General features: G+C 38.1%; 2 protein-coding genes across 6 annotated transcripts in view; one reads left to right on the forward strand and one right to left on the reverse strand.

Annotated features, from left to right (window-relative positions):
• Positions 1–19558, reverse strand: part of LOC109030233 (prolactin-releasing peptide receptor) — a 384812-nt gene extending 365254 nt beyond the window's left edge. Inside the window, exons 1-2 of one of the 3 annotated variants that reach the window (XM_019041086.2) lie at positions 7929–8123; positions 3802–4140 (exon numbers count right to left, since the gene is read on the reverse strand). The gene's annotated coding sequence lies outside the window, so the exon portion shown is untranslated. Of the gene's footprint in view, positions 1–3801; positions 4141–7686; positions 7759–7928; positions 8124–19418 lie in introns of those variants that run through there. The other 2 variants (XM_072303433.1, XM_019041087.2) reach the window with 2 other exon arrangements.
• LOC109030231 (aminopeptidase N) overlaps positions 14328–24466 on the forward strand; it is a 39247-nt gene continuing 29108 nt past the window's right edge. For all 3 annotated transcript variants that reach the window (XM_019041082.2, XM_019041083.2, XM_019041084.2), the window contains exons 1-3: positions 14328–14902; positions 19439–19597; positions 23751–24050. In XM_019041082.2, coding sequence (XP_018896627.2) covers positions 14409–14902; positions 19439–19597; positions 23751–24050 — 953 coding nt within the window. In that variant the 5' untranslated portion in view covers positions 14328–14408. The remainder of the gene's footprint in view (positions 14903–19438; positions 19598–23750; positions 24051–24466) is intronic.

The raw sequence follows: 24466 nt of genomic DNA on the forward strand, positions 1-24466 counted from the left end.
GTTGGTGGAGTGGAATCACTGATTGAGAGAAATTCACTAAACTATGCCGCGCAAGAAACACTACTAGACGAAAGAAACGTTGTGATCTTACTCTCAGTTGGACGTATTTATGCTAAAAGGAACTATGTCTCATGCAAACCCAATGCACATAGTTCCTTTTAGCATAAACACGTCCAGTTGAGTTTCCTGCTTCTGTAGTTACACGTCGGAAAACACTGCTCGCCGAAAGAAATATGGGCGTTAGTTATTATTTTTAGATGTGACCGTCAAAGAGAAAAGGGACCTCAGGGATAGACTTTTTAGAGCGCGGGAGGACAGCAAAACTTTATCAAAAGAATCGTTATGTTCACGTGTAAATATTCTCAAAAATTGCCGATATTGATGAAATGTGTGTTTCATATTGTCAATGGACCACTAGACAAGGTACGAATTTAAGCATTCTGATACATGTTTCTTACCCAGAATTTCACGAAAATCACGATTCGCGCAACGAAAACTACTGAAACAAACTCCAAACGAAGATATTAACGTTTTTATTTCACATTGGTCACGAGAAATTTGAACTGCCCGCTGACAAGAAACTCAAAGCTCTACGTGAGTCAAATCGCGCACTACAACGATTTCAGCAAGCTTCTCAATTGAGTAATGTTCATTTCCCACCATGTGTTGTTCAAACTATAAGCAATTTGCTACTGCTGAGCCAAAACGTCAAGATTGAGGTTGCCAGATTTTAATATCGCAGAGACTGTCATGATAACGTTTAGCGCGTGATGTGAATCACGTAGAGCATTGAGTTTTCATGAGCGGGTGGTTTGAATGGGCCTGTTGCAAACTTTTGCTAGAGCAAAAATAAGAGTTGTTTCTTATAGATAATGCCTCAAAAATCACGATGAGCGCATCGGCAAAGTCTGAAATGCACTCATAACTTCACAATCTGCGTAAGAAATTTGCGTTTTTTTAAGCTTCCCGCTTCAAAAACGATACTACGGCATAGGTGAACATTTTGTTAGAGGAGTCGCTCCATCGTCGGCGATATTCATCATGGCCGACGCTTGCACGCAGTTCCGCGCGTAATTCAAGGAGAGTTCAAGGTCAATCAATTCGGGCGTGGAAAATATGAACGTTAACACACCGATTGTTATCTGGTCTAATCCAGTTCAGGTGTTATCTCGTCCCATCAAACGTGTTTTGGCGGATTGGCGTCGGCTATGATGATTTTTGCCGACAATGGAACGACTCCTCTTACAAAATGTTCACCTGTGCCGTAGTATCGTTTTTGAAGCGGGAAGCTCAAAAAACCGCAAATTTCTTACGAAGTTTGTGAAGTTATGAGTGCATTTCAGAGTTTGCCGATGCGCTCATCGTGATTTTTGAGGCATTATCTATAAGAAACAACTCTTAGTTTTGCTCTAGCAAAAGTTTGCAACAGGCCCATTTACGCATCAAGAATCATTAAATATCTTCGTAAGGAGTTAATTGCGGTAACTTTTGTTGTGCGCATCGTATTCTACGTGAAATTTTGGTTAAGAAACATGTATCAGAATGCTGAAATTCGTACCTTATCTAGTGGTCCATTACCAGCCCAACTTTAAATATTTTTTTGTTTTGTTAGGTGGCCAGTGCTATGGGTTAAAATGAAGTTGTCAACTCACATTAACATGAACATGAAGTATTTACTCAATGTGAGTTAACAACTTCATTTTAACCCATAGAACTGGCTACCTGGTAGAGCCTCGTGACATCGCGCCTTCAATTTTGCAGATGCGACACGGATATCCAACAATCACGAATAGTTGTATCTCTGCGCCGTCATCAACGCGAATCATTTCCCTAGCTATATTTCCATATTGTGTTGGTTCCGTTTGTATTATTTTTAAAGTGGTGTGGTTCAACGTCTACGTGAGAAACTCAGCCGATGATAAGAAGAGACGTGATTGGGCCTTGTTGTTTGGCTTTTTTCCCGAATCTAAGCGATACTATATTGACAAAATAGAGCGGAGCTTCGCGAAGTCACGACTCACTTCATAACGTCTTCAATGTTGCTCATGTAATAAGGACACTCATCAAGCGCGAATAGTTGGACTGCATTTTGCAATTTGGAGCTATAAATTCTGGCTCATTTGAAAAAACACTTATATGCATAGGGAAACTAATGGTACATGCGTTGTTTTTGAACCGGGCTGGAATTTATAGTTCCAAATTGCAAAATGTAGTCCAGTTGTATCCATACGCTGTGATCAACCCGTGTTGAGGTAAATCTTATTCTTGAACTTTGAGAAAAATCAAGGGAAAGTTTGCTTAAAATGTGCCATGATGTGTCCAAATCAATGATCATTTTGAAAAAAAAAGAAAAGAAAAGTAAAAACCTAGTTAGAGGTCGCTCAAGCGCCCTAATTTGAAAATCTATCAAAATCGATGTATTTAAGTGCGGGTCGATTTGATTCGACTTGGAACTTTGCGCATAAAAAAAGTCTTGGAAATCAACGAGTTAATAAAACGAACTAGAGGCGAAGATTCTAAAATACCGCAAACGTGATACGTGGTTTAGGAGTTTCGCCGTTGTTATGTATAAAACACGAGAGTAAGATTTCAAATTCTAGGATTAATACAAAATAAAAATGTTGTGTTGTGAGATGATTTTAGTACGGGTTGCACACCCAGCCTCCGAAATTATGGTTTCGTGCTTTTCAATAATTTCACAATTTTGTGAAATATCACGATTTACCTCGCGGAATTTGCATTATTTTCATAACTTTTAATTCTCAAAACAATATACTAAACCGCTCGAATAGGCCGCAAGCTCTGCCAAACAAATATTGATTTATCTTAACCAAAATTGCTCTGAATGTAATGGATATAAGATCCGTCAAACTTAATTTCCGAACAGTCATTATTTAATAATTAAAAGGCTTTGCGTTCAGCAGCGCGGTTATAAATGTAAAAATAATGAATAACTCTTTTGTCCGGGCGTTGATATTGGATTTGATTTTGATTTATAATTATGAAACAAGTATGCAGGAACGTATGCATTCACAATTAAATCTTGGAGTAAAATAAAATAACAGCAACCAGGATGAGTGTGTGTGTATAGCTAATGGTCATTACTCAATTTTTCTGTGTGATATGTGTTTTTAAGTTGGTAAATGTGTGTGCATAACCCCTTAATTGCAGGTAAATTACTTGGTTTTCAAAAAATAAAGAGAAGGGGCAACAAATGGCGTGCTAACATGCACTCCATGATTTTGTTGCACTTTCAGCATCGCTGCATCAATGCCAATATTCAATGTTGAAAAATGTTGTAATACGTTCCCACCACTTAAAAGGAATGAAACATTTTTAGGAAGGTATTGACATTTTGATAGTTCAATGATATCATCATAGCGGAAAACAATATGAATGTACCATTGATTTTGACACTGACACTGTTCACGATAGTGATCTTGAGTTTCCATGTTGAAGCTAAATCGATTTAATTTACTTGTAGATGGAGTCAAGGGAAGAACGAGAATCATGGTTGAGAATCAAGTGGAGTAATTTAAAAGGATGAGGGTTAAATGAATCGAAATATGGTCAAAAAGACGAATGTATAGTAGAAATTAAGTGACTCGATCGGATCTTCAAAATGGGATCAGAATATTAGCCGTTTCTTACTCAAACTTTGTGACCACTGCTATGCCACGGGGCCTCTACTAACCGCAAATAAAACTTCCAAATGCAAACGACAACGTAAACTCGCCTGGTTCTCAAAATATTTGGCGCATGCGCATGCTTGAAAATAAAATTAATATCATAAAATCATACCTGAAATTGCTTTATGGATGTATAAAGAGCTGCATTGAGAGACGCTGGAATTGTTGATAACGTTACAAAAACCTGATGACAGAGACGCACTGCATCTAACGTCTGTTTTTAGGTTAACTCGTAAAAGTTATCACTAAACTGGCTTTAATTACAGCGTGAGAAAAAAATCTTAAACTCAGAGGGTCACGGAATAACTTTTCTCATCAAGAAACGAACTCGCATAAACCACTTGAAACTTCGGGATAAAGAGTTTGATTGTTTCGGTTCACGTTCACCGCTTTGAATCTCCGATTGAAGAAGAATGTCGCACTTATGTTCGAACATGTACTTTTACACTTGCTATCAAAGTGGGAAAAGAATTTCAAAAACGTTAATTTTGAAATATAGATGGTTTAAACCAGAATTAGCTCAACTACATGCCACGTTGCCTGATTTCATCTCGTGTTTTCCATCTTTGCGAAACAACTGAGTAAACTTCCTCCCCTTGACATTTCGTCTGTATGTTTTTCAAGTAGATATGCATTGGAGAAGATTCATGAAAAATGTTGAGCCGTTAAAATGCTCGTTCTACCATTAAAAAAAAAGATAAAACTTGGGTGAAACTTAGGCAAAGTTAAATGCAGTTCGGTTAATTCTGGTTAACTGAAACGAATCAAGAAATAATAAAGAGTTAGACAAATTCAAAATAATTGGAACTGATGTGTAGGTTTGCGTATATGCGTTTAAACATAATTCGTGTTTATTTTGGTACGTTTTTCCTACAGTATATTCTTGACATTCCTTAGCACAGAGAATTTCAACTATATCACGCTCAACACATCTGTTTCGGTTCCATTCGTAAGAATGTAAGTCATGTGAACAGAAAAAATTTTACGATACGTAAAGTATTGATAATTGCTCACGCTATGGAGATTATCATTGTTTCCTTTTCATTTTCGCGGTAAGTCGAACTACCGAAAAAATTATCGCGAGTTGAGAAGAATTCACTCAACCTTGAAGGAAAGCACCCGCCAGTATTTCGTATAAATATTTTCTGAAAAATGTTGTTCTGCAATATCAATTGACAAATTATTTAAGGCAATATTTAAAACATGAATCTCAATCCTCTTTTAAGCAGAGCAAACATGCATGGAAGGAGAAAAAGAAGGAGAAGAAGAAAAAAGAAAAGGAAGAAGAAAAAAAGAAATAGAGTAAGTGGAAACAAAGAAAAAGTCGGTTGATCAAAGTTAGACGGCTTTCTGTGAAAAAATCAGTGCCTATAAAATCAAGGGAAGACCTTATTTATTGGCTTTATTTGAAAATAGGAAGAGACAAAAAGCAGTTCTTCCAGTTAGGCCTTTTTTCAATCGATACTCATGACTCAGAGATCAGAATGTCGAGAGAGGTGGCTCTAAAATTAGAAAAATGATTAATTTTGTTATGGAACGGACTTAAGCTTCTAAAGCCTTATACTTGTGCCTTCTTGGTCGAAATGCCTTTCAAGCATCAAACGATGAGAGAACTCAAATGCTTTGACAAAGCTTTCATAAATTCACTCGGATTTTGTTTCTTCAACCTGGAGCTATCTAACTTTACTGCTCGAATTTGTTTTACAGTTGATCTTTTTCCTGTCTTTCTTTTGTCTCTCCCTTTTACTACAGGGATTACCTTGGGCAGCATACAAAGTATGAAATCATTTAAACCAAGTCTCAAAAGCACAAAATATCAAGAATATTCTCTGGAGTGAAAAAAAATGTAACTTAAGAAAATAATCTACACCTTTACAATTTAACTGAATTGCCTCAACCTACCACAAAAAGTCAGCGGTAAGAAATTGGGGGGAAGGGGGAATTTTCCTCTTTTTCTTTCCTTTCTCTCGTGTGCTAATACTTATTCCTCTTCATCTTTTCTTTTCTTTGTTGTTTCTTCTTGTCTTCCTACCTCCACTTTTCCTCGTTCTCTCTATCTGTCTCTACTAAATTAAGATCATCAATTGGAAAAGAGACCTCAGTTCACAGCGCCAAAATTTTCAACGAATCGGTTTTAGTCAAATCAGGAAATTGGATTTTAGATTTCGACGGCAAAATCTCTCTCTTATATAATGCCATGAAGAATAATTTGCGAGCATTTATATTCATTTTTATACCAGAAGAGAACTGGAAAAAAACATGGCAAATTTTATCAGAAGTTCGGTAAATTATATCATGATTCAACTAGATTTATGATACTGTGTGGTAAAGATTACCATGTATCTGGTAGTGTTGACCATATTTTTGGTGAATTTTATTAGAGCTACGATATTTACTAGCATAAATTCTATTGATGATTACTACTCATATCACAGTACCTTAAACCATACTTTTTTCTGTGTGAACATGATGGACTAGAATTTTAAATAGCGTTTTCTCATAATTGTAATCATAATACGCGTTCCTTCTTCAAATTTTACGCGCCAGGCGATTAACGTTTAAAATTGGGAAAATTAGAAAGTAGCTGTCCTATACGAGTTACTAGCAAGTATATTTAAGGTCGTTGTAATGAAACGCAATTCTTACAAATGGTGCCATTTGTGCTTTTGCCGTTTAGCTGATTTTAATTGATTAAGAGTAATTATGAATGATTTTGCAGTTCATTGCTGAATTTCCAGTTGTACCAAGGGTGCTTTTTCATTTGACATGTTGAAAAAGAAACTTGCAACGAAGTACTGTAGCTCGCACGCTAACCAAGGCCCCATTCTGTCGTTCAAGGCAAAAACGCTGTAATTCCATTCCAAATTTTGCATTTATCTTACATAAGTGGGCGTATTTATTCTAAAAATAAACTATTACCAATGAATTAAATCAGTAGGAATTATAAGCGGAAGATTTCCGTGCTTCACAGTTGGACTGCATTTTGCAATTAGGAACTAAAATTTCTGGCTCATCCGTAAAACACGTATGTACAAAAGGAAACTAATGGTACATACGTTGTTCCTAAACTGATCCGAAGATTAATGTTTTCAATTGCAAAATGTAGTCTAGTTCTCCTTGATTTAATTGATTAGCAAATATCGTTAGTGAAATAGCACACATGCGTATACTTCAACTCCTATGCTACCGTAATTGGAGGACAGCAGCTAAAAAACTGGCGGCTGGCCGTGCGTAGAAGAACGGCATGGATTATTTTAAGTAGTAAGACACTAAACAAACTTTTGTATAAGTATGCTAAATATGTGTTTACTAACTTTGTTTACAAAAGGATAAAATTATAGTAGTTTGCATCAATTTCATCGAATTTCCATTCATTTTACGAAAAGGACTAGCCGACTGACTCCAGATTATCCGAACGATCCTTTCCGTTATCCAAAATGGCCGACCGCCACATTAGTTCGGATACGCCGAGGTTTACTGTAAAACTTTAATTTAGTTTTTTTAGGGGAAACAATTAACACATACAGAGTGCAGTTACAGCGTTTAATTTTCGGTCGGCAGCATTGTACCCAGTAAGGCTGAATCCCGGGTTTTTTTTTCTGAAAATGTATCCACTTTTCTTTTCATTTCCATTTATTTGTTGCTTTTCAATTCCAAAATAAAAACCAAAGAAGAAACTATTTTAACGTTTCTCGTTAAACATTTGAAAAAAAACGTAAAAAAACTTGGGAAAAAAAAACAAAAAAACTGAGGAATCTTTCATAGTACTATTTTTACCGAGAGATCTAAAGCATGAAAACGAATCCCAGGGGTTTTTTTCTTATAATGTATCCACTTTTTTTTTTCATTTTCATTTATTTGTTGCTTTTCAATTCCAAAATCAAAATAAAAAAAGAAGCTATTTTTACGTTTCTCGTTAAATATTTAAAAAAAAACGTAAAAAAACTTGGGGAAAAAAACCAAAAAACTGCGGAATCTTTCGTAGTTCTATCTTTACCGAGGAATCTAAAGCAACTGGGCCGAGGCAAATATAGGAGCGAGGGTGTACATCAACGGTGGAGCATTCAACTTTCATTTAATTTTCATTTCTTTGTTGCTTTTCAATTCCAAAATCAAAACAAAAAAAGAAGCTATTTTTGTGTTTCTCGTTAAATATTTAAAAAAAAAAAAAAAAAAACGTAAAAAAACTTGAAAAAAAAACGAAAAAAACTGAAGAATCTTCCAGAGTACTATCTTTACCGAGAAATCTAAATCAACTGGGCCAAGGCGAGTATAGGAGCGAGGGTGTGGATCAACGGTGGAGCTTTGAGCTTTTAACTTTCACGTGGTCGAGGAGACCGGGATCGCGGGACCGGCGACACGTCGCGCGAGGGAACGCCGTCGGCGGAGAGAAACGCGAAGCGTGCTCCCGGACTGCGACGGAAACGCGAACTCCAGAAATCCGAAACGCGAGAGCGGGCCATGGCCCGGTGCCGGAAGTTACTCGAGGCGGCGCCGCGATCGCCTGCAACCGGCCAAGCAATAGAGCGCGCCACCGCCCGCCCGGGCCGCGACGCCTCTGCACCGACGCCCGCCCACGCAACGCGACACGACGCCACGCGTCTGGCAGCGCCGACCGGGACCCGTCCAGCTACCGTGATACACTGGAAAAAAAACACATTGGATCTGGAGTCCAGACTCTTAAAAACATCGACAAGAAAAAATACTCTTGATTCAATCGAATTTTTGCTCAAATCAAGAACCAAGCCTCTTAATTTGAGCGGATTTCCTTCTGATTTAAGCAAAAATCTGATTGAATCAAGAGTATTTTTTCTTCTCGATGTTTTCAAGAGTCTGGACTCTAGATCCAATGTGGTTTACTTATATACCGACCTTACACTGGAGAAAAGAAAAAAAAAAAAAAAAAAAAAAAAAAAAAAAAAAAAAAACACACATTGGATCTAGAGTTCAGACTCTTGAAAACATTGACAAGAAAAAGGACTCTTGATTCAACCAGATATAAGCTTAAATCAAAAGGAAATCCGCTCAAATTAAGAGGCTTGGTGCTTGATTTGAGCTTAAATCTGATTGAATCAAGAGTGTTTTTTCTTGTCGATGTTTTTGAGAGTCTGGACTCTAGATCCAATGTGTTTTTTTTTTCCGGTGAATTATGAGAAAATGGGCTCAGTGGCGGCTGAGCGGAAAATTTTAAAGGGATATGAATAAGGAACAAATAACGACAAAGATGCATAATAGTCCCAAATGTAACGAGGTACCCGTGGAACGCACAAAAAATAGGTAAAAAAGGCTAACATCATATTTTTAGCCTTGGTTTCTAATTTTTTGTGCGTTTTTCATCTTTGTGACGGAGGGGCCTATTGAATCGGTTTCAGGACATTTTGTCAACGGTTTTTTGTCCTCGCACCTGTTTTGCCCAGTAGTTATAGTCCTTGCATAAAATTGGCATCAGTGCCTTGGTCCAAAGCGTCATTTTTTATAGTCCGTGTGTAAAATTATGAGGACAATATTGAAATGAGTAAATTGAGAGAGAAGGAGGTGTCGTTATGATAACTCATTTAGTAAATGAAATGTTGCTTTCTCCTTTTGATTCATCATTTCAAATTGTCATTGGTGAATATTTGGTATTATTTTTATCCTTAAAATTTTCGAAGCGACAGCATCGATACTAATCTCAATGAACCGTAGTTGTGTTGAAAGGAACTACATACATACAAAAATGAATCAAAGAAAAAAAAAAGAAACACACAATCTTTGGTTTTAACCCGTTTGTACATAGATCTATCAGAGTCAAATACGTCCTATTTTTTTGGCTGCGCATACACCACGCTGCAGCACAGTGAAAGCAAAAAATATAAAATAATAATTTAAAGTGCTTTGGAAATCATTAAATTTGACAAGGAATCGTCTGAATATTTACAAAAGACACGGTATGTTTTCCTTAAATACATACGTTTCCTCCATCGATTTAGATGAGGATAATTCATGCAGAGTGCAAACATTGCAAAATTATGAGTTGAAAAATGCTGACTCTGCGAGTTTGAATATTAGATCCGAACACGGGTCGGAGCGTTGTGCTGTCAGCGCGGGTCGCGCGCTGGCGCCTACAAACCTAACAGGGATACTTCACGCAGTGCGCAATGCGTGAAGTATCCCTGTTAGGTTTGTAGGCGCCAATGCGCGGATCGCGCTGGTCACACTCGCCCGCCGCCGCCACCGGGGCGTACCACGCCCCTTGAAACAACTATTTCGCAACAGAGATGCTGTACAGCGTCATACGAAATTGAAGACGCTCCAACGTATCAACAATGACAGGCATCCTTTGAGAGTACGGAGCTTTCCTCGCAAAATAAATAAAGATACTACGGCACAAAAAGAGAGCAATAGTCACAAAACTCACCAAGTTTTCGCGTCCGTACTCAATAACGTTTGGCATAATTTTTGAATTTCATCAGAGAAAAAATGACTCAATTTAGGCAGAGGCATTCTTGAGCATGCTGTAAAGAAGATCTTATTTTGAATCAAGAATAAAATCACGGAATGAAAGCGGGTTTCTGCTCGACGTAAGTGACTATTCTCTTTATATAAGCATATTTTCTTCTTCATACGAGCATCATTTTTTTTTTATTAATTCATAAAGAAACCTTCAAGGTGGTAATTAAATAAATCTCTATAAATTTTGAAGCTAGCTTCCCAAGTAGTGTTTCTCAACGGAAAAATCGCTATATATTGCTGTTTTATCGGCGATAAAATCGCCAGGATCATCAACATCTGAGCAATTATCCTCGATCTTATCGCGATAAAATCGCACTTTCATCGCCCGACAATTTATCGCGATATTTTCGAAATAAAAATCGCGATAAATGGCGATTAAATTTCGATTTTATCGAATCTGAGGCCGAAATAATCTGGGGGCCGATTTTGCCAAATGATACGGATTTTTCGGCATTCGACAGCAAACTCACATTTTCAGCCAAAATTGGCCCTCAAAACCATTAGACCAATATTAAATCCGAATAGAAACCAAAAATGACCAAATAATGCTGCAATCCGTAAGCTACAGCGCTAAATATTTATTAAGAGCTTGAAGATCTCCCTAATTTTGGGTTAACTTTTGGCTTTTTTCGCTCAATAAAAAGCCACCGCACAGTGGGCACAGTATTACACATCCGTGATCCAGACGTTCAAATGTTCAGGGATTAAGGCCGAGTGGAGTCTGTTCCTGCAGATCCACTCTTCCGTTCCTCGAAAGTTCGTCGCCACCACCGGTATTCGAACCCGGGATCAATTGGTCTGGAGTCGGACGCGCTGACCACAAGGCCAACCTGACCGGCTAATTGCTGCCTCATGACTTTAAATTGGAAATTTTTTATGTATCCACCCTGTTCTACGCGGAATTTTGATGAAAATACATGTGCCGGTGGTGCTTAATCTCTTAACTTGGCTAGTATACCATTCGACAAATACTTGGATGCAAAAACCACTACGAGGTAAGTTATACGCTGTGGTTACATGAACTTAATGGGTACCACTATCGCGAAACGTGGTGTGCTTGCTGTATTCAAAATAAATGAAGGCGCACAACACATGTAGCGCCGAGCCGCGCCGCTTCATGCGCTTTGTAACGATGCGATGTCCTCATACAGTTTGCTCTTTACGGTGAGGTAAAATAAAATTGTGAGATTTCTCCAGTTTAAAAACGTAATTTTTGAAGAAGAAAACCGATCCTTGTAAATAAGGAGACTAATCGTCGCTCTTCTGACGTAAGGGCGTATCTCGATTTCAACGTGAGCTCTGTTCTCTGTATAAAAGCATGCTCTTCAGGGCTCATGTGAAAATATAGAGACCCTATTACGTCAGAGGAGCGACGTATTTAGGCATTTCCGGTGTCAAACTTGAGCTATCCCAAAATTTTGAAACTGCATGACTCACAAAAAATCAAACTAAGTCTTACGAAATAAAAGCTTTGCTTTTTCCATTAATTTATAATGTGACGGGGAGTTTCCGTTGTTACAAACCGGTTGATGGGGCGATTAATTCATTGTTCCTCTTTCTTCGTCATCCTCTTCTAATTTTCCTTTCTCTCTTTCTCCAAGTTTACCATTAATTTCAGATCTTTTTATCTGATAAGCTCTAATATTGCTTTCTAGGACTATCTGTAACGATTCATTATCAGTCTATCAATTTATTGATTATATCTGGATTTTAGAACATTTGTTTTCAAACATTCCCGAGATCACATCATAACTGTACATCAGATATTCCGATCCAAGATTTGATCGGGGATCACACTGATATAACACCGAAACTACATTCCGAGTGAAGTGCTGTAAAACGCTGTGTTTTTAGGTTTGCGATACTCATTCTAATCGTACACTGTCAAAGTTTTTTCAAAGTGTTAATTCTTGTGTGCGAATACCTAACGCACATCAATGCAATATGCCTTTTCTTGGAGGACAGTAAAAGATCATCAGCTGATTAAACGACTATTGAACGGTTTAGGAAAGTGCTGAGGATCCTCTAGTAGGATTTCATCATAAAGAAATTAGGAGTTGGAATTGAACACCGTTGTAGAGTTATCAGATCAAGTGATTTGTAGAAAATTTTAACAAACGTGTTTAATCAGGTTCCCTGCCATTGAAGAAGAATAAAGAGGTATGCAATAAGCATGACATGATAGTAACAATGAAACCCGAAATATAAAATGTGTTTAACAAAAGTTATTACGAAAGATTCTCAATGGTTGCAGTGTGGCGCTATGCACTAAATTTACTCCTTCTGCGCCTTGTCTAGTCACAGAATTATTGAGAAATTACCTGCATTATTACTGCAACCAAGAACCATATTTTTTCAGGGCTAAAGCACATCGATAGACACACTAAAAACAGGAAATAAAGACAAGGATACTCATTGATGAGATGGTCTCAAAATCCGACGGGCCGTCATAGTCTTTCACGAATTGCGCAAAAGAATACATCGAATAAAATATGGAATTCACCAGTATTGAACCAGACTAGAAAACACTCAATATGCTTATCTTAGATAGTCGCGAGTCCTAGAAGAGCATTAACATGGAATAGATAGACTCTGCTCGATGCCATTAACAGCTTTCACTGACGGTGTAAGTAGAACAAAAGCTTATAAATAAAACTACTTAATGACGTGAAATCTTTCAAGCGAAAAAACAGAGAAAATTTTCAATTGGTAAAATATTCCGAGGACTACATACATAGTCTCTCCTTAAACAGCTCATTTCTTTGAGACGGAGCCATATGATTTACATTGTGATCAAGGGAGGTTTGAGGAGTTCTTTGACATAGAATTACAAAAAAAAGAGAAAATTTTAGAAAACATCGAGTGAAATTCCACTGCATGAGTTCGGAAATCGAACTCCATGGGCGGTTTAAAATAATTTGCAACTGCAAAAAATAGAAAATACAATAGGGAAAATTCAATGATCTTTACACAGTAAGGTAGGCACAAACCTAGCTTAAAATTTCGAAACCTGCGTTTTCAATTGTCTGGTTAAGGCAATTAAAATACCTTTCTCGGGTCTATTTACAAAAAACTGTTGAATTATATTCGTCATTCGTTGAAATTGTCCTTTTGGGGGTATGTGTGAAGGATCTCCTTTAAGCTCATTTGGACGTATTTCTGCTAAACGGAACTATGTGCACTAAAACATGAGCCCTGAGATCCATAACAATATATGCATAACAGGGCTCACTTCATAATGCACATAGTTCGGTGTGGCAGAAATACGTCCATTTAATCACAATGTAAACCATATGAGCCCTCCTGGTGAAAGAAGCTGTTTCAGGGACGTTACAGGTTACCACCATCGGGAAGTACCGGGAAAACCGGGAAATGTCAGGGAATATTAAAAAGTCAGGGAAAACCTGGAAATGTCAGGAGAAACCCGTTAAGCCACCCTTATTTGCTCTCCAGAATGGGTTTAACGTTTCGAACAACAAATTTTGCCTGATAACTATTTAAAATTGTGTCTCTTTAACTAACTGGCATGTCTTCAACTGTCAGGGAATTTTACCAAAATGTGTCCGGGAAATCAGAGAAATGTCAGGGAAATTCAGTTTCTAAATTCAGTGGCAATCCTGCATTGTGAATACAGCCCTAAGACGAATTAGTGCAATATTAACGATTTTAGCTGAGAACTATTAAATATTTTGTCTTTTTAACCATATGGCATACCTTCAACTGTCAGAAAATTTCACCAAAAATGTGTCAGGGAAATGTCACGGAAATTCAGTTACTAAATTCTGTGGCAATCCTGCGAGTGTGAATGTAGCCCTAGGACGAATTAGTGCAATATTAACAATTTTTCCCCGAAAACTATTTAAAATTTTGTCTTTTAACCATCTGGCATATCCTCAACTGTCAGGGAATTTTACCAAAATGTGTCAGGAAAATTTCAGTTTCAAAATTCTGCGGCACTACAGCCCTAGGACGAATTAGTGCAATATTTGAGTGGAATAAAATTAGGGAAACACAGGTGTACGGAATCGCATTGAATAGCCGTCTCGGGCTCATTTCGAGTAAATTGCTGATAAATGCCCTTATCGCGTTGGAGAGGCGAGATAAGCCCGGTATCTTCAGGATAACCTGGAAGAGGAGTTTTGAGAGAATTTTTCGATCCTTGCCTCTCCATTTGAGTGCGGTCTGGCTGAGGCACCGTACCGGCCGCTGTCGTGCCCCAACTTCAAAATGGAGTCCAAAATGTGCGGTCCCTTTTTCCTAGTGTTGACCCTTTTGATCCGTTTCAGTGCGCCGGCCTTCGTGCCTGAAATCCCGCTTGTGAAGTCCGCGAATCCAAATGTGCAAAAGAACTCCAACATGACCATCTACCGGCTCCCGAAGAACGTGGAACCTTTGGAGTACACGCTCAAACTGAACACGGACTTGACGGACTTCACGTTCAAAGGAAATGAGGAGCTCAGGATCACCGTGATCGTGCCTACGTCGAACATAGTGTTGAACAGCAGGGGTCTCGAGATCTCTAAGGTCACCGTCAAGAACCAGAAGGGTTTCGACATTTTCTCGAACTTCACGATGGACCCGGACAACGAGCAGATGTCAATCTACTGTCCGGAGCTGACCATGAAGAGACAGTACACGGTGATCATTGACTTCTCGGGGAAGCTCAGCGATGACATGCACGGATACTACCGGAGTTGGTACACCGTTAAAGATACTAAAAAGTGAGTGGGGTTTATTTATTGGGAATTGAGGTGACGAAGGGTAAATTCTGAAATAACGTAACTCGATAGAAAATTTGCACGAGAAAACGCAAGATGTCTGTTTTTCTGTATGACATTAAAAAACGACATGAATTTCGCAACGTCACAAATCGAGATATGCGTTTTCCTGACTTCATCGTCGATTTCGATTGAGGTAGCGGAGTATGAAGCTCGAATTGTTACTTTAATACTGCCCTACTAAGGAAAAACGCAGTATGAACCTTCAGGCTTGCCAAATTGCCTTTGATAAAATGCGAATTTCCTGGGAAACTTATAGATATTTTTCTTCCAATTTTTCAGATAAGTATGCTCGAAATTCCACCGAAAATTCCTGAAAATTTCAAGAGAAAATATGCATATCTTTCCTGAAAAATGAACATCTTATCGAAGGAAATTAGTCAACTCTCGAATGTTCATACTACGTTCTTTCTTATTAGCACGGCAGAGTATTACTGAGTCTAATAAAATGTTACTTGGTCTAATAATAAACTACCGGAGTTGGTGCAACTTTGTTAAAGACACCAAAAAGTGTAGGGTTTGTTTTATTGGAAATCGAGGTAACGATGGGTAAATTCTGAAAAACGTGACTTGATCGAGAATTTGCACAAGAAAATGTTGTATCTTCACAAGGAAGCGCTAAATAAAATTAACTTGCATAATCTTTTTTCCCCCTTTTTTTGAGGACATTTGCCATCTGATGACATCACGGGGCAGTACTCCTCACTTAAAAACACGTATTTCAGTAGAATAGTTCATTTTGTCATAAATCGCCTTTTCATACCGATGCCCGAGGTGCCGAACCACGTATCTCCATTTGCGACGTTGCAGGCTTCTTGTCATACTTGATTGTTTCCTTGAAAAACTAGACGTCATAATTCATCGAAAGCTTCCTTCGTTTTTCTTCTCGATGAGCAGAATGTTCTGCGAAAAAATTCAAACTCTATAAGGTTGGCTTGTTTCTTTTTGAAAAAATAAAACTGAAACGGACATTTTGAAACACCGCGATGGAGGTACGTGGTTGCACTTTAGCCATTGATATTAACCGTCAAAACGGGCATTCTTGGCCGCTGGGAGTCAGATTTGCCAAGAGAAGGATGCACTGGAAAAAAAACACATTGGATCTGGAGTCCAGACTCTTAAAAACATCGACAAGAAAAAGTACTCTTGATTCAATCAGAATCTAGCTTAAATCAAGAACCAAGCCTCTTAATTTAAGCGGATTTAGTTTTGATTCAAGCAAAAATCCGATTGAATCAAGAGTATTTTTTCTTGTCCATGTTTTCAAGAGTCTGGACTCAAGATCCAATGCGTTTTTTTTTTCCAGTGGGTAAAAAAAACTGAGAAAAACGAACAATCTCGCAAACTATTACATGTTTTTTTTACGAATGTTTTCAGTCATTTTAAATTAAAAAGGTAAAGCGGGGAAACCAAGCGCTTGAAAGATATTGAAATCATGAAATAAGTAGATTTATATCTACCGGAGAGGATGTTTTTTTAATCTAAATTATGGTTTTGTAGCGTCTCTCTCAGACGAAATCTGATTGCCAGTGACTTAGGAAAAATATCCCGCGAACGCGGTCGACTTTAAAACCCGGACACCGACTACCTAAACAGTGGCGTGGTGTGCTTTGCGATAAATCGATTGATCTCCCATTTAAACATATGGAATAGGGTCGATAAACAGTGTGTTCGCAAGGAACACCTAAATACTCGATTTTTTACCATACCTTCGGATGGAGAGATATCGATAATCGATCATTCACGCCTCGCCACTGTACCTAAATGATAGTCACTATCCTGTCAATGGAGATGTTGCATGTGTGAGGAATTTGCGATTTGACCATTGATTCTTATGTAAAAGTACGCGAGAAACACGATGGTGCCACTGGTTTTCTCTAAAATCAACTCCCAAGCTCACAAAAAGCTCTCAAGTTGAGGCCAAAATGGAGGGGATATCCCACCCTACCATGAGAGTCCACGTCTACATCAAAATAAACTCTCCATGCAAAGATAGGGAGCAAATACATTAGCAGTGATGCCGTGTTTTCAGTTTTAGAGTCCCCAATAAAGTGGCAGCCCTGTCAATGTATTTGCTCCCTATCTTTACATGGAGAGTTTGTCTTTATGTAGAGGTGGTCTCAGGATAGCGTGGGATGCCCCCTGCATTTTGGCCTCAACTTTAGAGCTTTTTTTGAGCTTGGGAGTTGATTTCAGAGAAGACCAGTGGCACCATCTTGTTTCTCGCGAACTTTTACATAAGAATCAACAGTCAAATCGCAAATTCCTCACACATGCAACATCTCCTTTCCGCTTTCTCTCAAATTTTCAATTAGAAAACGACATTGGCAGTACGTTTTCCCTTTTAATTCGGCAATTCGCTCCTCGGATCCGATAATCGGGCAGTTGGACTGACAGGCAGCGCTGGAAAAATGATGACGAAGATCTGTGCAAAGAGAGCGAGAATGCCGATGACACTGAAACTGACTAATCGTCTCGGCCAAAATCAGGATCGTGGCCCTGGGCCTACTTGAATCGATGATGTTTAAAACATAACAAGTCAATTTTCTGATGAGCCCTGAGGTCCATAAGAATGCTCATATTTTAGGACTCATCAGATATTGTGCTTGTTCGATTTTAAATCAACCTACTCATTACCTCAACGCTCGAGCCGTTGCGCAGCTGAAGATAAGCCAGCTCCCTCTTTCGATATTTGACGGCTCTGTTTACTTTGACGCGAGTTTCGACTCGATTAAAAAAGAGTAAAGGGAGGAGAAACCACCACTTCTGAGTAGGAGACGATGACGACCAAGCTTAATTTTGAGCTAAAAACTAGTTCGTTTGGTGGATCATACTAAATAGCAGAGTTTATAAGGGCAATTTGAAAAAGAAAATTGCTGAGAAGCTTTTTTTTAATGAAAAAAAAATCGCCTTTGATTTGAGGAGAAAATGTTTGATTTAATGAAATATGTGACGACCAAGCTTAATTTTGAGCTAAAAACTAGTTAGTTTGGTGGATCAATGGAGCCTTATTTAACAGTAGAGTTCATGGGACCAACTTGAGAGAGAAAATTGTTGAGAGGCTTTTTTTAATGAAAAAAAAATCGCCTTGGATTTGAGGATAAAATGTTTGATTTAAAGAAATACGTGACTTTGCCATCGTCTAGAAGATTCATTTCCCTTAAATGTAAAAAAATGAGATATAGAAATTAAAAGAGGCAATGAATTTCGATGCAGGGGTGGGATTGATGGATAGAATCTGAACTGCTGAAGTTTAAGATTTCCGGAGGTTTGTGGTTTGTTGAGGAATAGTGGCGGTTAGGGGCCATGACTCATGAATTGAAGTAGCTGCTGTATAAAGTGGCAAACATGTCGATATCAATTCGAGAAAAGAATAATTTGAACTCTGAAAAAAATCTCCCGCACTTAAAACCAGATTTTCTGGAGAAAAAGAGTTTTTTTCAAATCAAACACAATTTTTTTAGTAGTATTAGATTATTTATCTTCTTCTTTTGTGTGAGGAATAACTTTTTTCAACGGTTGTTTTCTCCATGCAAAGGGCTCACGCTTCACTCAATAGCTTCAAATGTTATTATGTTAAAACTACCAAAGTTCAACTAACTTCTCAACACGGCAACTAAAAATGACAACTCAGAACTGGAGTAGTCTCAGACTCATCCCCAATAATTTTGCAGAGGACAAAAAGTTTGAGTAATAGAAGCTCCGATAAACTAAAAGTGTTCGAAGGAATGCACATTTCTTTCTTATCGAGTACGTTTAAAATTGGAAAATAATTTTATGTAATAATCGTCTTGGTAACAATGTTGGTCGATTGAGGAAAATTTGAGGTGGATCGGGTTGAACTTAACGATACAAATCCACTCTTCTTACTTACACTCCAAGATATAGAGTCTACCATTGAAATAATTGACATGAAGGCTGTACAAGTGTAATAAATGATAAATTTGATAAATTAATCTTGAAGAAAGCGAAGAGTTTTAAAAGCCTCTTGAAACAACCCGAGATACTACAATTTATTTTTAAGTTATACGTGAGAATTTGATAAATTTTAGGAGCTACCGGTTCATGGATGGTAAACATCAATTCAAGAGGAGACTCGAGTTTTCAGTATTTTTATGTATGCGCAGGCTTCATTTAAATATATTTATCTACTTATTCATAAACTTATTTACCGATTAATTGCCTTAGCTGAATGTCATGTAAGCACGAACTTCCCCTGTAATCCCATCGATTTAATTATGATTTACACGATCGATTTACACACAATCCGATTTACAAACATCACACATTGATTTACACACAATCCGAATAGATTTGTGCGTATCGTCTTGGAGTTACCTCATAATCGCATTTTCAAATAGTGGAAATTGCGGATTTCATTCCTCGATACCTCCATTTTTCAATTGGCATACATGTAACAATCATAAAATTCACATGCTTTGATTGAAATGTATCTAACCTGTCATTGTCTTCTTACAGATGGCTTGCAATCACTCAGTTCGAGTCCACTTATGCAAGAAGAGCTTTTCCTTGCTTCGACGAGCCTGGATTCAAAACTCCGTACACCATCCACCTTGCCGTTAGCCAGGGTCAAACTGCACTCTCAAATATGCCAGAAGAGTCGAGATCAAATCCAGAGTGAGTGGAGCCTTAAAATATCATAACAATCTATTAGTTTCTAGCAACGTAAAAACAAAAAATAATTTTGGGATAAAGTTAGACGAAATTTGCCGTCGCACACTGGACAGAGTAAATACGAGAGGTCGGACAAAATCTGGACACTTTGAAAGCTTATATTCTCGGAAATATAAAACAAAAATGTTTAAAGGTTGTTCCGTTGGTTTTTTTCGGGAAAAATTCTTGCAGAAACACCCCTTGAAATTGAATTTATGACGAAATAAACATAAACATTTGAAATTTTAGCCCAAAATGTCATGTACGACTTGTTCTATAAGCTCGTTCCACTGTGCCTCGTGAGTGGAGACTCAAATTGTTCAGTACAGGATAAAAATTAGTTCGAGGTACCAACTTTAAGTTTTCAAAACATATACAACCTGTATCCTGGTATGAAAATGTTTCACCTTTCATGACTGTTGATAGAGCGAATCTAACGGTTGATTATTTTTTTTGAAAATCCTAGAGACTATAATCCATGATTTACCCGTCATTTTTTCTTGATTCATTTTTATTTTTATTTTTTTCAAAACTCGAGATTCAAAATATGCATTACAAGAGCTCTACGCTTCAACATAATGGTCAACTTAAAATAGGTAAGACACAGTTTTTGAAAATGCAGTTCAAAGTAAGAGCATTAAAGTTTTTGCTTCAATTGAAAGGCTTGAAGGACAAGGCTCATAAGTACAGTTTTTGAAGATTTGGGATATTCATGAAATCAACTAAAACTAGTTAGAAAGTATATTCTGTGAAAAATTCACAACGAAAATCCAACTTAAAAGCATCAAAAAGCGAGTTTAAACTTCCTTTTCACCACAAGGCTCCATGTAATTTTGAAACTTTAAATACTTATTTCTTGAAATAGCAAAAACTGCACTTATGCGCCTTGTCCTCCAAGCCCTCATTTATTATCCGACTCTGAGGAACAATCGAATTTCTTTAAAATACTGCACGAAAAGATATCTAACTCATTTCATCAACAATATTGTAACGTCCTCGGAAGCTGAAGCGGAAACCATGAAAAGCCGTCATAAAGTTTACATATTCTCTTTTGCGTTGGAGACACTTAGTGTCGCAATTTTATGGAAGTTTTCCTGGCTCTTTTTGAGGGAACGAGCTTAAAAGGGCCGGTATCTCGGCAAAGTTGGAAACTTCTCTTTTATTATTTTGACGAACTTTCATCAAAAGAGACTATCTCCATTGTGAAATGATCCCTATCATGCATGCGTTCTTATGAGCCTCATGGCCCAAGCCACAATGGAAATAGTTCCTTTCGATTTAAATTCGCCCATTTCCACTCGAAATGGCATAAGACTCATTATTCTGATGTTCACTATCAGATGGATTTTTAATAACTCACGTACATTTGAAGCATCGAGAACCTAGTTATAAATGACAGAGTCATTAAACTGAAGAAGGTAGATCTGTATGATCCTGGTGGTGCACTTGAGAAGACTGTATCTTCTGTAACATGTATGAGCATTATCGTCAGTGAAACAGTTCACCTCTTTTGTGACAATCTAAAGTCCTCAAACGTAGACTTTTCATAAAGGTATGTGAGCCTACGGACTTCAGTGGAGTTGTAGATATCTCACTTCGAGCAGTTCTTGATCACGTTTTTCAACGCGATGTGCTTCAGCCAATAAAATTGATAAACGCAAGTTGCAAATAGCCCTGAAGCTGAATTTTCCAGTTTTGCGAAAGAATAAAGTTGAGAGGAATATTTTGGTGCTTAATGTTGTAAAAAAACAGCTGCGTGTAAAAATTGAATTTACGACTAACTCAGCGTTGATGAATGCTATTACATAGCATGGATCATGAAGTACAGCCAGAATCGTCTCAAATGTTCACACAAAATATGTTGAGTGAGTCGGAGAATTCCAAAATTAATGTAGTTTACTTTTTTAGGGGGGAAAAATTGTAAAAAAACTATAAGTTTGCATAGAATTTTGAAACTTTGTCCTGAGTAGGAAAACCACACTGCCATAGAAATCCGGAGTGCATTTCACCCCGGATCCTTCTTTGCCCCAAAAACGCTCGATTCATAGGAATATATGGAGTGTATTTAGTTTCGTAAGAACAGAGAAAGTAACTCAACAGAAAGAGTTGATATCGCGCTGTCAGAGCGACATTCACTCCGAAAAAGGAGGATATTTCTCTCTAGAATGATATCACCTCGTTTGTTTGGGAGCGACATAGGCTCCGAATAGAAATGTATCAAGATCAAGAATTTAACATTGATACTTTTAACAGTACGTGCTAAATTTTACGAGCCAAAACCTGTCAGTTTTTCTGTGTGACATTAAAAAGCGACATGAATTTCGCAACGTCACAAGCCGATGTATTTCCCTGACTTCATTGTCGATTTAGATTAGAGTATCGGAGTAAGAAGCGTGAGTTGTTACTTCAATATTACTCAATCTAATAAAATCGTCATCTTCCGTCCTAAGTATCACAAGTGCCATGCGGCATTTTAAAATTTCCGCCGCCATTTCATTTTTTTACAGAGAAATTGTTCCTTGAATCTGTTTGAAAATTTCACTGAATTTTATCGGCAGCACAAAGAAAGTTCAGTGAAATTTTCGGACAGCTTCGTTGAAAAATTTGTCCGTAAAAAAATAGGATAGCGGCGGAAATATTAAAACGTCGCATGGCGCTTGTGATACTTTGGCCGGAAGGTGACAGGATGTTCTTGCACGAGCTCAAGAAACACTTCAGACGGTCCTTGTATATTTTTGGAATCATATTCCTCTGTTTATCGCAAACGGCAACTGTGTAGAAGTGAGTTGGGTAAAGTGAAGAAAACAAACACCATTACTAGTGAACCAGACAAAGTTATTAAAAATTATTCGATGAACTGACTGGCATACGTTATCCTCTTATCATCAACTGAGAAAAATTTCTGCTGCAAGGATAATTGTTTTACTGGTATCTTGCTCGTTCTACGTCGTTTGCGCGGCGTTCGGAGATAAAAAGTTCTATCGCTAATAAAAATGAATCATCGTTTCAGAAGAAAAATGCTCTAAAAATATGCAATCCCAATATTTCAACTTGGCTGTGCATGTGTACGCAGATGAATCATAGAATCGAAATGCCATCAAATATGACGCAACGACTCTTCCTCAGAACCCGTTATAATTTCTGGGATGAATTTATTGTGTGCTCAAATTATATGCACTGAAATCGAATTTGACATTGTATTTATTGGTTTGCTGACGTCAGATGGGGTAGGGATGCATTGAAAATCGAGCACGAAGAAGGAGAACATAGGGGGAAGAAGATGAGGGTACAGAATGAGGAAGAGAAAAGGAGATGAGAATGCGGAAAAAGAGGAATAGGAAGGATAATCAGAGAGAATGGCGGAGAGAGAGAGGAGCAAGAGGTAAAATAATACAAGGGAAAATAAATTTTTTCTTAATCCGTGTGGTCGTTATCATCTATTTCTTATTTCTCTTCTTCATCACATTTTTTAACGTTCGCTTCTTCTTGATCATTTTCTTCACATGCCTCTTCCTCATCATCTTCTTTAAAGTCCTCTCCTTTATCATCTTCTTTAACTTTTCCTCCTCCCTCATCATCCGCTTTTACCTTCTTCTTCGTCGTCTTCTTCTTCATCTTCACTATCATATTTCTTCGCATTCATCATCTCGTTGATTAACTGCTGTACATTCTCGTTCTCCGTCATTTTCTTTGTTTTCCCCTTTTTCAAAATCCTCTTAACCTTCTTCATGATCATAATCCCCTTCTTCTTCATCACCATCATCTCCTTCTTCTTCTTCAAAATCCTCTTTATCTTATTCATCATCATTCTTCTATACTTCTTCTTCTTATACATCTTCTTCTACTCCTCCTTCTTCCTCTTCTTCTTCTTCTTCTTCTTCTTTAACTTTTCTTCTTTTACTCGATATTTCTCTTCTTCGTTATCTTCTTCTTCTTCTTCTTTTCCTCATCAATGTCCTTCATCCGTCTGCCTCTTCCTCATCCTCTTCATCTCCTTCTTCCGATTTCCATGCGTCCTCGTCCACCACATATGGGGAATCTCACGATCCTAGACCTTCGGACAGGGATTCTTCGACCAGCACAACTAACCTCAGTGCTCGTATTTCCTCTTTTCCAGTGCATCGATCGGAAACAAGGTATGGGTGAGGTTCCGGAAGAGCGAGCCGATGCCGACGTACCTGGTGGCTTTCTCGGTGTCCGAGATGAAGGTCTACTCCGTGGAAAACCAGCGGGTGCGCGTGTGGAGTCGGGAGGACGCCGTCGACGACACCCACTACATCCAGGAGGTCGGCGAGCGGCTTCTCACGGCCCTCGAACAGTACCTCAACGTCAAGTACAAGCTCCCCAAGCTCGACATCGTCGCCGTCCCCGACTTCAGCGCCGGAGCAATGGAGAACTACGGACTTACAACCTACAGGTAAACCGTTCAACTATCACCAATATCACTTTTTCCCCGAGTTTTTCCCATTTTGGTCCGAAACTTTTCCGCGTGCGGTAAGTGGACCGCGCTTAGCAGAATGGAACCAAGCCAAATCAGCTGATGCCAAATTTAATGGGACGATTCAATTTTTAACGAGAGAACTTTTGTGCGGATTTCTTTGAAAATGTCAAGAAATATTCATCGTAATATGCAGAAAATTCACAGAAGTTTGCATAAAAATCTGCACAACCGTTCTCATGTAAGCAATGAAATCGCCCAATTGAATGTGGCAATAGCTGATGTGGCTTGGTTCCTTTCTGCTTAAAGCAGTCCAAATGTCACGAGAGAAAAGAGGTAGGGTTGAGACCAAGCTTGATTAGGGAGTTTAAAATTGTGGTAGTGCCCCAATGAAT

Source organism: Bemisia tabaci, chromosome 8 (assembly GCF_918797505.1).
Source record: "Bemisia tabaci chromosome 8, PGI_BMITA_v3".
In the NCBI taxonomy this organism is placed as follows: Eukaryota; Metazoa; Arthropoda; class Insecta; order Hemiptera; family Aleyrodidae; genus Bemisia; species Bemisia tabaci.